At 37.8% G+C, this 14,200-nt stretch overlaps 1 protein-coding gene across 1 annotated transcript in view; it reads left to right on the top strand.

Annotated features, from left to right (window-relative positions):
* CHM (CHM Rab escort protein) overlaps window positions 1–14,200 on the top strand; it is a 208,751-nt gene that overhangs the window by 148,512 nt on the left and 46,039 nt on the right. Inside the window, exons 10-12 of the mRNA XM_044682814.1 lie at window positions 5,871–5,975; window positions 6,355–6,418; window positions 9,520–9,616. Coding sequence (XP_044538749.1) covers window positions 5,871–5,975; window positions 6,355–6,418; window positions 9,520–9,616 — 266 coding nt within the window. The remainder of the gene's footprint in view (window positions 1–5,870; window positions 5,976–6,354; window positions 6,419–9,519; window positions 9,617–14,200) is intronic.

The raw sequence follows: 14,200 nt of genomic DNA, 5'->3' as shown, positions 1-14,200 counted from the left end.
GTGTGGAGGGGGTGGGGGTGGGGCGGTTGCTCAGCTCGCGATTGAGTGAGTGAGAGCCCTTTTTAGCTTGGAAATGTCTCGATTCCACGTACCTTCCACGCTGTGCCCTGTTGTGGGGTTCCTCCGTTCGTCTGGACTTGTTTTTATGTCCCCTTGAGGAGTTTTGTATGTTTCGGTCAGGAGAGGTTAAGAGCTGCTTCTTACTCTGCCGCCATCTTAACCCGGAAGCCCAAGAGAATGCATTCTTAACAAAACTAGTATTATAGGCAATTATAAAAAATATGTAATTTTGATGACATGAAATTGAAAAGTTTTTAAGAGAAGCTGTCAATTGGGAGGAAAAAGATAACTTTGCATCAAATATTTCTAATAAGAGTCTACTATCCAAGATATATAGGTACCTAACAGAAATATACAAAACCATATAAAAAATTAAGGAAAAAATGTGACCAAAATGTTCATACCCATTGACCTAGAAGCTATACACCAAAGAATTTTTAGTTTTTTGTAAAAAAAATTTTTTTATAATAGGAAATAACTGAGACATTCAGTCAATAAACATTTACTAAGTGCCTACCATGTTCCAAACTAGAAATACAAAAAGAGGCAAGATAGCCTCCACCCTTAAGGAGCTCACAGTCTAATAGGGTCAATAACAAGCAAATAAATCTATACAAACAAGTAATAAACAGGAAATAAGTATTTCATATTTCCTTCTATTTTGTCATTCTTTTGACTTTGCCTTATTAATTCTTGCTGTCTTGTGAGATCATTAGGTTGTACTTGCCCAATTCTAGTCTTTAAAGACTGGTTTTCAGCTATGATCTTTTGATTTTCCTTTTTGGTTTGGTCTATCCTGCTTTTCATGACTTCCAGGAGGTCAATTCTGGTCTCCAGTTTGTTTGTTACTTTATATGATTTCTGTGCTTCTTTTTCCAAGAGGGAGATTTTGTCTTTTAAACTGTTATTTTCTTTTTGAATTACTTTCATTTCTTTTTCCCTCTTTTCTTCCCATTTTTCTTCTATCTTTCTTAATTTGTTCTTGAACTCCTTTTTGAGTTCCTTGAGAGCTTGTGACCAATTTCCATCTTTTTTTTTTTTTTTTGGAAAGTTTGAATATGTTTGCTTGTTTTGTCACTCTCTGCTGTTGCTTCTGTACTCTGCTCTTTTTTTTCCATAGAAGTTATCCAAGATCAAAAAGTTTTTCTGTTGTAGCTTATTTCTTTTGGTACTTATGGATTGTGGCTCCTTCATGTTGGTGGCCATTGCTGTGTTGGTTTTTTTCTCTGTATTATTTTGGCTTCCCAGCCAGAAGTCTGAGTGAGGTGGGCAGGCAGTTTTTGGTGTAGTGAGCTTTAAAGAGTTTTGCCCTGAAGCTATTTTTCCAGTCTCTGTTGAGTCTGTTATGGCAAGCCCAGGTCTGCCTTATCTCCATGCCCAGTCTTGGGTCCCAAGTCTCAATGACAAGGCCTTGCACTGCCCTCAGGGGTAAGTCTGTGGTGCCCTCAGCCAGCCCCCGAGAATTTAGAGATTGTCCCTGCCCTTGCTCTGACTCTGGCATGGTAGGTGGGGTGGGGAGGGGTGATCAGCTCGAGCTTTGGTAGGTGTAATTTTACTCCCTTATAGTGTGGAAATGCCCAAACCCTGCCTACCTTCAAGGATGCACCCCATGGCAGAGTCCCTTTACTCATCTGATTTTGAATTTTGTCCTTTTGAGATACCTTGTATCAATCAATTGTAAGGCATGTACAGCCCTTCCTTCTACGCTGGGGCCATCTTAGCCCAGAAGTCCCCTGACTTTGCTCAAACAGGAAATAAATATAAGAGAAAAGGCATTATTATTAAAATTAAGAAATTAGGAAAGACTTCCTGTAGAATGTTAGATTTTAGTTTAGACTTGAAGGAAGCTAAGGAGTCCTGTAGGTGAGGATGAGGAAGGAGAGCATTCCAGGCATGGGAGACAGCCAGAAAAAAAGTCCAAAGCCAAGAGATTATGTGTCTTGTACAAGAGGCAACAAGGAGACCAGTATCACTGGATGAAAGAGTATATGTTATAAAATAAGGTGTAAAAAATCTGGAAAGGATATGTTTGGAAGGGTGAAGTGGCTAGGCCATGAAGGACTTTGAATGCCAAACAAGGAGTTTGATTTGATCATGGGAGTGAAAGGGAGACACTGGAGTTTATTGAAAGTGTGTGTGAGATAATATGGAAATAGGTCTTGATCAATGACACATGAAGAAACCAGTGTAAATGCGTGTCCGCTATGGGGGGGGGGGGTTTGGGGGGGAGAGTGTAAGAACATGAATCATGTAACCATGGGGAAAATTTTTCTAAAAAGAAAGAAAGAAATAAAATTTAATTTAACGTCCCCCCCAAAAGAAAGTGTGTGTGAGGAGGAGAAAGTTGAGATGGTTGGACCTGTACTTTGGTGGCTTAATGAAGGATTACTTGGAGGAGAGAGTTAGGCAGATCCACCAACAGGCTTTTTCAGTGGCCCAGGTGTGAAATGAGGCCCTACATTAGAATGATAGCAGTATCTGAGGAGAAAAGAGGGCATATTTGAGAGGTGTTTCAAAGAAAAATGAAAGGCCTTGGTAACACATTGAATATTGTGGAGTAAGAGATAGTGAGAAGTTGAGATGATCTCTAAGTTGTAAAACTTAGAAACTGGAAAGATGGTGCTATCCTCTTCAGGAATCGAAAGTAAGGGAGAATGGGGAAAGTTTTGGGGAAAGGTAATGAGTTCAGTTCAGGACATACTGAGTTTAAGATGCTTGCTGAATACTGAATTTGAAATATCTGAGATGCTGTGGGAGATGTGAGATTAGAGATTAGGCCAGGATGGGTAGATTTGAGAATCTTCCCCTCTGAGCTGCTAATTAAGTCCATGGATGCTGATGTTATCACCAAGGGAAATGTTATAAAGAGAGAAGACAGGAGGGCCCAGGACAGAATCCTGTGGCATGACCTGGAAGAGAGTCCAGCAAAGGAGACTGAAAATAGGCAGTCTGATATATAGGAGAAGAACCAGGAGAAAGCAACATCTTAAAGATCTAGAGAGAAGAGAGTGTTAAGGAGGAGAAGATGATTAGCAGTGTCAATTGATACAGAGAGATTGAAGAGAATGAGGACTGAGAAAAAGCCATTGGATTTGGCAGCTAAGAGATCATCTATACATAACTTTGGAGAGAATAGTTTTTATAGAATGACTTTAAAAGCTAGATTATAAGGAGTTAAGAAGTGAATGAGAGGAAAGAAAGTAGAGATATCTGTGATAGAGGACCTTTTCAATGAGTTTAGCTACAAAAGCATAAGAAATAAAAGGCAATAGTTAGGCATACAAGGATTAAGTGTAGTTTGTTGAGAATAGAGGAGAAATGTGCATGTTTTTAGGCTGTAGGAAGGAGCCCATAGACAGGGAGAGATTGAAGATAAGTAAAAGAATGGGAATAGCAGAAGGGACAATTTCTTGGAGGAGTCAAGATAGAATGGGATTTTTTGTGCAGCCACAAGGGTTGGCCTTAATAGGGAGTAGAGCCACCTCTTTGTGTGAGGCATGAATGAAGGAGATGGTGGCAGAAGGCATTTGAGTGAAAAGAGATGAGGAAGAGGGAAGAAGAGGGAGCTCATGGAGAGTGGCTTCCATTTTTTCTATAAAATATAAGGCAAGGTTCTCAGCTGAGAGGAGAGGGGCATGGGAAGTTTGAAGAGAGACAAAAAGGTTTAGAAGTGGCAGTGAGGGCTCTGTTGAGGTTGTGTACTATAAAATTGTGGATCCATTTAGAATAGTTGCATAATTTTCACTTATGTTCAGCAGCACATGTGCATGGGCTAACACAGCAGATAGTAGGAGTCATCCAAGGCTAAGGCATGGCAGAGTATAATTAATGATATGATGAGGAGGCCAAGGACTCAGGACAAGAGGACCATGTCAAGTTGAACTGACTCACCAAGGAGTCAAGGTGGGAAAAAAAGAGTGGCTAATGTTGGGAAGATGGCCTGGGAGAAAACTGAAAGACTGAGGGATTGGAGGCCAAAGATATCAGAAGGCTAGTGTTTGGTAAAGGAAGACAGACGAAGAAGTAGAAAGCCAATAGATTTTGATCAGATAAGGAGAATCTAAAATTCTTAAACATAGTGATAGTGCATTTATGAGTCATGGCAAGATCAAAGACATGATCATCTTTATGTGTGGCTGAAGTGTGATGGAGGAGTAGGTCATGGAAAGTGAACAAATTGAGGAACTAAGTTGTTAGGGTTGTTGAGGAAGAATCAATATGTATGTTGAAGCCCCTACTAAAAGAGCAGGAAGTTGGGAAGGAGAGAAAAATCGTGAGCCACATAACAAACTTGTTGAGGAAGGAAGGAGAGTGACCTGGATATCTTCAAACAAAAAGCTACCAGGATTTTGATTCGATGGGAGATATGAATTATATGAATCTCAGAAGTTCAAAGGAGATGTTACTGAGTGATAGAGATAGGGAGAGAACCTAAACTTGGTAAAGGGGAACAAGGAGTGTTCTAGCTCTCCTGCCATGCCCACAATGAGCCAAGGGGAATTAGTGAAAGTGAAGCTAGTACTGGAGAGAATAGCCAGGGAAGCTGTGTCATCAGAAGGGAGCCAGGTTCTGCTGATTCCTAGAAGATGGAAGGAATAGAAGAGGAAAAGGTTCAGGATGAAGGAAAATCTGTTAATGTGGAACGGGCTTTCCAACAGTACAATGGAAGGAGTGAATGGTGTTTGGTTGGGATTTGGGGGTGAGAGGGTTGATGGGGACAGGGAATGAGGTTTCTATGATGATCGACATGAATTCAGAATCACTAGAATGTGTAGATTTTGACCAGGTATGAAAATATTCCTCTTTGAATGGAAAGTCCTTCTCAGAGAAGGCTAAAGATTAGATAGGAGACAAGTGTGGCACAAGATGAAAGCTTGGCACACCCATCAGATAAGAAGGCCCATTTCTCTACTCTTCCTTCCAAAGGCTGGAGATAAACTGAAAACAAAATAAAATGCTTATTGATTGATAAATGACTAAATGACTTGTCCTATGTGAATGTAATAAAATATTACCGTACTGTAAGAAATGACGAATATGATGGCTATAGACAAGCCTGGGAAGATATATATGAACATATACAAAACAAGCAAAGCAGTAGGACAACGCACACAATGATGACAGGAATGTACAACTACATCAAAACAATGGAAATTGAATATTGTCAAATGATAAGGGCCAAATTTGGCTCTAAATAAGAAAAAGAAGTTATCTCTCCTGGCTTTTCAGATCTCAGGGTTTTTGAACATCAGTCTTTTTCCATATGTTTGTTTTGCTGAACTTTTTTTTTCTTTTATTTTTATAGGAATGGATCTGTGGGGTTTTGAATAGGGGACAATACATTGAGAAATGTAGGCAATATGAAAATATGGTAATGTAGTAGCAGCTAGGGAGCGCTACAATGGAGGGAGCACTGAGCCTTGGAATCAGGAAGACCTGAGTGGCCTCACACATTTCCTGACTGTGTGACCCTGAGCAAACCACTTCATCTATGTCTGCCTCAGTTTCCTCACCTGTTTAGTGGGAATCATAGTAGCACCTTCCTCACAGGGGTGCTGGGAGGATCAAACGAGATGATATCTGTACAAAGTGCTAGGCACTTATTCCCTTTCCCCAGTACAATTTATTATAAATTTAAATGGCTTTTCTGCACCTGAATGAAATAATTTTTGTGATTTTAAAAAACCTTTTGTAAACAGTTTTGGGGAGGGGAGAGTGAGTAATCTTGCAAATTGACTTGTAGAATAGAATTAATATTTAAATATATATTTTAAATTTCATATCTTTGTTTTCCTTCTCTTTTTATATAGATGTAAGGCAATCATAGATCACTGTGGTCAGAGGATAAGTGCGAAGCATTTTATAGTGGAAGATAGCTGCCTTTCTGAGCAAACATGTTCAAATGTAACCTACAGGTAAGAACTTCCTTACTCCACAAGCTTAGGTGGGTGAAAGCTCCATTCTGCCTTCATAGCCACCTTTTAATGTCATCCAGGTAGCCTGTTGTTGACACCAAATATGTGAACACACACAGCAAAATGTACGCTGGAGGCCAAACCCAGCTATTCTTAATTCAATTCCTTTTTCGAATTAGTGTCATTTCTTATGTTGTTCATGAGCCAATTAATAATCTAAGCAGAGCTGCCCTTCTGCTGGAGTGCGTCAACTTTAGCCTTTGCTTTGCAAACCACATGCTCAGAATAACAAGAGAGGTCTTTGTTTCTGCATTTTGAATCTATAAATGTATCAGCTATTGAATGTCAATCTCAAACTTCTTGGTTTGTCGAATTACAGGCAGATCTCCAGGGCAGTGCTGATTACAGATCGATCTGTACTGAAGGCAGATTCCGATCAGCAGGTAATTTCAGCTGTGCATTTTTTTCTAACTCCTTGCTAATTTACTGCAATTTTATAGGTCACTGTTAGTGAAATGGAGTTTGTCGAGCCTTGGATACTTACACTTTTTTTTTTTCCGATGCCTACGTTTTAACTCAAGACAGTAACTGCTCTTAAGGGCTTTGAATTCTTGAGAGAATGTTCTATCTAGGAAGATAGATAGTCCTTGCCTTATAGAATAATGTCATTCCAAGAGAGTTTTATTTTAAAGTGAATTTTAGCTTTCTTCCACATTTCATCATCTTAACTCTCACTTGTCCATTCTCTAATTTGATACATGCAACTCTACATGTAATATCCACATGATAGATGAGGAAGCTCAGACTTGGAAGAAGGTAAATTGGCTTATTCTGGGTCCAAATGAGTTTCAGTGTTTTAATCTAGTTGTCTCCTGACTCTCAATCCAGGCCTTTAAAAAAATAATAATAATTTTGAGTTTTAAAGATTTTAAATTTAAAAAATCATAAATTGAACATTTCTTTTCTCTCATTTCCATCTCCTAAAAAACAAAAACAACTTAACCCTTGGAAGAAATTGCTTAGTCAAGCAAAATAATTTTTCTACCATACCACATTGCCTTAGGAGACTATCTCAAGAGACTGAGTTGAAAACTGAGATTTCCAGCCTCATGATATTACAAGTGACATTATACCCATTCTGAAAGTTTTTCTAGACTTTGCTTTTGCTCCTATTCTCTTCCCCAGCTTTTGCTCCTTTCACCATCCCAGTCTTACAGATACTTCTTCCCTACTAGTCAATTCCCTGACTATGCTCATATTCCAGGAGTCTGTTTCCCTCCTATTTTTATTGGTGTTTACAAGGGCTCAGATCTATGCTGCATTATCTGAGTTTTTCAAAAGGTAATGCTGTCAAACATGATTTGCTTCTGACAACTTGTTAAGTTTGGAGTAACCTGTTATAAAAAATGAATTAATTCCTCCTCCTTATCAATTCTGTTTAGTTCATGGTAGATCGGTCTTTATGAAATTAAGGGATACTTGCGCGGAAGTGGTACTACAAGTCTGATTGCCCAAGATGACTAGGTTGGCACATCTGTTAAGATATCTTTCAAAGGAGAATGGTATTTTAATAATTCATCATTCTATAATTATTTTACAGTGTATGTGTTATACTATCTAAAATTATCATTTGCAGACCAGTTGCCATTATGCAATGGGCTGCTCTCCAGGAACTCCTTATCCCAAGTTAGTCACAAGTCAAGACTCCACCCACTCCCTTAAAAAGCCAAATGTATATCCTTCTTTTCATGTTGAAGTGACCTTTTCTATTATGAATGATAGTGAAGGAAATAAGAAGGAATGTGAGAAACATAGCTTTCGAGCCCACCATTATGCAAGCAGTCAACCTACTACAGTCAAATTCCCAAAATAAATAATTTCCATATTTATTCTTGCAGTGATGCTTGAAATATAAACACAACATTATGAATTCAGGCTGCAGATGAGGGCTTTGCTGTATCCCACTAGGGATATAGGCTACTGAAAATAACTATTATTTTTAGGGCTTAATAACTATATTCTTAGGATGCTGTGATCTACAGGGTAACCATGATATTATGGCCATTTTCATGCTTATTGGAAAATTAAAATAAAGTAAAATCTCAGTGGTACCTAGCATAATGGGACATGTTAATGGTGAATGCTATTTGATCATTTTGACTCTAGATTTCTCACTTCTAGGACCTTCTCTGATTCTACTTCACTAACATATTCCTTTGGTTAATTTTCAAGACTTTTGTTTTAAAACGTTTGAGCATATATTTACTCAATAAAAGTAACTACCACCTAATTCTAGTAGATTTAAGGTTGACAACCTTTCCGTGTTTTTATTCAAAATGAATTTTTTAAAGACATGATGTTAAATGCAAGTCTGTGTTCATTTCATAGTTGATGATATAATATCTTTTTATACTAATAGAAAATCACTTAAAGACTTTAAATATTATCATATATGTCTAAAATGCTTTACTAATAATCATACAAGTAGATATGGTATCAAGATACTTGAAATATTCTTTCAACAGGCATTGAGGGGGCAGCTGGGTAGCTCAGTGGATTGAGAGTCAGGCCTAGAGACGGGAGGTCCTAGGTTCAAATGTGGCCTCAGACACTTCCCAGCTGTGTGACCCTGGGCAAGTCACTTGACCCCCATTGCCTACCTACCCTTACCACTCTTCCACCAAGGAGCCAATACACAGAAGTTAAGGGTTTTAAAAAAACAAACCAAGTATTGAGCAAGTCCTCTCTGCAGAGCTCAGTGCTCATCAATGGGAGCTAAAATGGAGTTTAAACAATCTCTACTTTCATGAAATTTATAGTCTATCAAGGGGATAAGATATAAGAACAAGAAAATATAATTCACAATGTTATCTACTAAGTGCATTTGTCGTGCAAAATAGTGTTGTGGGAGATCCATTGGGAACGGTTGTTACCAACTGGCAGGATTAGGAATAGATTCACGGAGGATATCGCATTTGAGTTGGACATTACTAGACAGATAAGGAATTTAGTAGGTAAAATGTGGGGCAGGAATTCCAGACAGAGGGGAAGCATGTGAATGCAAAGCCACAGAGAGGAGAGAGTATGGTTTGTTTTGAGCCACAAAGAGTTAGGGTTAGGGTTCAGCAAAAGTATACAATGCATGAAAGAGAGAAATACGATCGTAGGCCATATTATGTAGAGCTCTGAATGCCTTGTAATTTACTCACTTAATTGAAGGCCACATGGTGGAATCGATAGAGCTTGTGTGAGAGCTAGGATGACCTATTTTTGTTAGACACTGGTTGTGTGACCATAAGCCAGTTATTTAATGCCTTTGTACAGGAGCTTCTTCCTCTTGAAAGTCCTTTACCAATAAAATCCTTAATCATATGTAAAAGATCATTTTTGTACTTCTATCTGCTTTCAGTTCTGTTTCCAAGTTAAAACTTTATATATCAGAGTATTAAATGTTTATGAGTAATGAAGATACTTCATTGGGGAGATAATAGCAGGAATGAAATAAAAATCTAATTGTTTCTCTTGCTCTGTGTCTTCTTTGGAGATTTCTGTTTTGACAGTGCCACCAGAGGAGCCAGGATCTGCTGCTGTACCGGTCATTGAGTTGTGCTTTTCCACCATGACATGCATGAAAGGAACATGTAAGCGTATGATTATTTATTTTCTGTATTTCTTTAGAGAATAAAGGGAATGGGGAGAGGAAGAGGGCCTGATTTCTAAGGAGATCACCTTGTTTTGTGTATCCATTGGTCCCTAGAGACAATGAGCCATTTCATTTTTTGCTTCTAAATGTCTTGGTCTGGCCCTCCATCTGTGTTCACATAACAGTAGGTCCTATTGAAGTTCTATGAAGAAAGAATAGAATGGCTTCCTCTAATTGCCTTAGTTTTATTTTCACAAAATTAACTTTCTAAATTGCTGATTTTCTTTTGTTCCTTAGAATCCCATCTTTTTTTCAGTACTTGATTTCCCTTTATTGATGTTTCTTCCATCTCTAAATCTTCAACTGATTTTCTACTTTTGATGAGAATTAAACTAAGAACTCTTTCTTTCCCTGTTTATTTTTGCCCCTTAAAATTGCCCTGTGGCACACATACTCCTAGCACTTAATAGTTATTCTCTGGCTTTTCCATTGCCTTTTTAGCAGACGACTGCATCATCAAAATCATCTCAATCTTATTAAATCCTTACTATATGTTCTCCTGTAGATGGACTAAGCATTTATGAAGGGCATAGAAGAGCAATGCCATACAAAGGAAAGATCTGGATTTGGAGTCAGAGGACTTGAGTTCAAATTCTGATTCTATTATTTCCTACCCCTATGAACTTGGGCAAATCATTCAACCTCCCCGGTCCTCAGTTTCTCTCTGTAAAGTAAAGGAGCTAGACTAACTCTTAAGTTCCCTTTCAGCTCTGCTTATGGACCTACAATGGAAAACTTGTCTCCTGCCCTTGAAGTGCTTACTATCTTTTTAAGAACATAGGGCTCTACCACATAAACTAGCTAAAGAATGATACACAACATTGTCCAGAGTTTCAGACCTTTTTATTGCCATATTAACTTACCGTGTGTGGTACAAACTGCGAATTCAAGGCATTATGGTAGTTGTGAGGATACAGAAGAGTATGATATACTCACATCTTGACCCTCAAGGGTCTTATAGTCTTTAAAAAAATAAACCTTTAGAACGCTACCCACATTCAGAGGAAGAACTGCAGGAGAGGAAACACAGAAGTAAAACAACCGCTTGAACACGTGGGTTGATGCAGACATGGTTGGGGATGTAGACACTAAATGACCACACCAATGCAACTATTAGTAATATGTAAATAAGAAATAAGTCTTGACTGATCATTCAGGTTAAAACCAGTGGAAATGCACGTTGGATATGGGGGGTGGCTTAAAGGGGGGTGAAGGGGAAAGTAAAAACATGAATCATGTAAAAAAAAGTCTATGAAAAATAAAAAAAATAAACCTTTACCTTCTGCCTCATAACCAATATTAAGTATTGATTCCAAGGCACAAGAATGGGAAGGGCCAAGAAATGGCGGTTAAGGGACTTGCTCAGAGCCCCAGAGCTAAGAAATGTCTGAGGCCAGATGTGAACCCAGATCCTCCTGACTCCAGATCTGGCTCTCTATACACTGAACCACCCAGCTGCCCCTCTTACATTTTTAAGATGCAAAGACAACCCACACCTAGGATAAGATTACATTTTACGATCCATGCTAGTTAAATGATACAGTCAGTAAATACTATAAGAATGAGTAGAAGGAGGGATCACCATGGAGGGGGGGCAGTTATGGAAAGCTTCCGGACAACTAGGTAGAAATAGAGCTGTGCCTTCAAGTAGTGGTCAGTACTTAGGCAGACAGGAGGGGATAAGCATTCCTGTTCCTGGAAGGTAGCAGCATGTCAGGAAGAAAACTAGGGAAGGGACTTCTGGAAGGACTAATAAGAAGAATCCAAATGACTAGATTATTCCCAAATGCTCGTATTGTGCTCTCTTTTAGAGTCTTTACTGCAACCCTTTGTCTTTGTTAATTCCTATGCCCCTGATAGCTGTCCCAGAGATATTGGGTATTTGAAGTAGTCATGAATTTTCTGTTGTTTTAAATGTTGGAAATTATTGAACTTTCATTACAATTTCCAAGATCTTTCTCAAAATGTAAGTTAATTTCCAGATCACTCAGCCATGCCTTAATCAGTAGGTATTTTTGACCTTCAGCCTTTGAAACTACCTCTAAAGTCATATTTATTTGGTTGATCAACCTTTTGCCACAGATCTATGTCTTTTGTCATCTGGATTGCATTGCTGCTTAAGATAGTATCTGCCTAGATTACTTCTCCATGACTGGAAAATCTGTTTTTGCCAGCAATATTCCAGCTTCTCCTGTTGTAGTATAATTCATAATACTAAGTGAAGTAGTATTATGACCTTTAAATTTAAAGAAATCAATATCAGAAATATTTAGAATACCACCTAACAGAATAAGTCATTACAAGGTTGAATTTCCCATGCATCCTTCATGGGAAGCACCAGAAAAGTGGTTTTCCATGTATTTCTCATGATAGCTTTGTCTGTAGTATAATCATAATCCATTAGTTGAACTAACCCATATTTAGAAATTAAATCACCAAAACGGTCTCAGAATTTTACACCTATTACCCACTTCTTCAGACTGCTGTTTTAGAGGTCAGGTAAGGCAGGTGCTATCAACCTGCTGGAGTAGAAAGGGCCTTGGATTTGGGAGTCAGTCAGTGGACCTGGGTTTATATCTTGCCTCTGCTACAAGCTACCGGTATGACCTTGGAACACTCTCTGGGTCTTGTTTCCCTCCCATGCAAAATATGAAGAATCAGCATAGAGATCTGACATTACAGAAGAGTATCCATTTTGAAATAATAGGAGGACCATGCTTTCAGATCCTGTGCAGTCTCGGAAAATCTCACCTTAACGCTGGTTGTGATCAGACAAAATTCTGAGTGTCTACATTTTTGCCTTCATCTGTTTATGCAGTCCATGGGAAAGGTGGCCTGAGAATGTAGCAGGAAGTGAAGTCTAGAAGTATCAAGGGAATGTGTAGCAATTGGCATAGTAGAATACAAGAGTAAGTAATTTTATAAGTAAAGTTAGGCAGAAGACCTTGTAGAAAAGTCAGGAAATTGCCCAGCTCTACAGAACATGGTAAAAAAAATTTTTTTCATGAAAAACAAAATTACTGAGATTAAAAAAAGTAATATATTCTGTAGACTATGAGTTGCTTTTCTTTTTAAGTTGTTTTCCTTATAATTTTTGTGGTTTTTAAAATTCATTTTCACTTCTGAGTCTCTCTCCCTTTTTCCCTATTCCTCACTCATTGAGAGGTAAAAAACAAACAAAAAAACAACAAAACCACTACAAAAATGTATAGTATGCAAAACATTCTCTGATATTTGTGATATATTACTGTAGTGTTACTTGCTAATGCTTAATTTAAAAATTTTGAATCAATATTCATTAGGAGTCTTGGTTTATAATTTAATTTTCCTATTTTGACTTTGCCTAGTTTAGGTATCAAGATTTCATTTAAGTCATAGAAGAGATTTGGTAGGATTCCTTCTTTACTTATTCTTTCAAACAGTTTAAGTAGTATTTGATTTACTTGTTCCTTAAATGTTTGGTAGAATTTGCTTAGAAATCTATCTCATCCTGGAATTTTTTTCTTAGGGAGTTCATTTATGACTCATTCAACTTCTTTTTCTAACATAGGGTTACTTGAATATTTTGTTCTCTCATTAAATTGAGCAATTTATATTTTTGTAAATGTTCATCCATTTCATTTAGATCAGTGGTTCCCAAACTTTTTTGGCCTACCACCCCCTTTCCAGAAAAAAATATTACTTAGCACCCCCTGGAAATTATGAAACTATTTATTGAACTCAGAATAGAATGTAATGCAAAAAAAGTGTGGCCATCACTGCCCTCCTGGATCACTGCAGCACCCACAAGGGGGCGGTAGAGCCCACTTTGGGAATCACTGATTTAGATTGTTAGTTTTTATTGACACAGAGTTGGGCAAAATAATTCCTAATAATTACTTTATTTCTTCTTCATTGGTTATGAATCTGCCTTTTTTATTTTTGATAGTGGTAATTTTATTTTCTTCCTTTTAAAAAATAAAGGTGGGGGCAGCTGGGTAGCTCAGTGGAGTGAGAGTAGGGCCTAGAGGCAGGAGGTCCTAGGTTCAAACCCGGCCTCAGCCACTTCCCAGCTGTGTGACCCTGGGCAAGTCACTTGACCCCCGTTGCCCACCCTTACCAATCTTCCACCTATGAGACAATACACCGAAGTACAAGGGTTTAAAAAAAATAAATAAATAAAGTTAACTAATAGCTTATTTACTTAAAAAACTCAACTAGTTCAATGTTTTTATTTTTTCTATTTCATTGATTTTTTTTATTTTTAGGATTTCAATTTTAGTGTTTAATTGCAAGTTTTTAATTTGTTGATTTTCTAATTTTTTAAAAATTCAGCGTCCAATTCATTAATCTGTTCTTTATCCTTTTTATTGATGAAAGAATTTAGAGACATAAATTTTCCTCCAAGTACAGCTTGGACTGCATCCCACAAATTTTATTTGTTGTCTCATTGTTTTCATTATCTTTAATGAAATTATCGGTCATTTCTATGATCTCTTTTTTTTAAAAAAACCCTTAACTTCCATCTTAGAATCAACATTGT

Source organism: Gracilinanus agilis, chromosome X, assembly GCF_016433145.1.
Source record: "Gracilinanus agilis isolate LMUSP501 chromosome X, AgileGrace, whole genome shotgun sequence".
NCBI classification, from domain to species: Eukaryota; Metazoa; Chordata; class Mammalia; order Didelphimorphia; family Didelphidae; genus Gracilinanus; species Gracilinanus agilis.
This window is presented reverse-complemented; position numbering and strand designations above follow the sequence as displayed.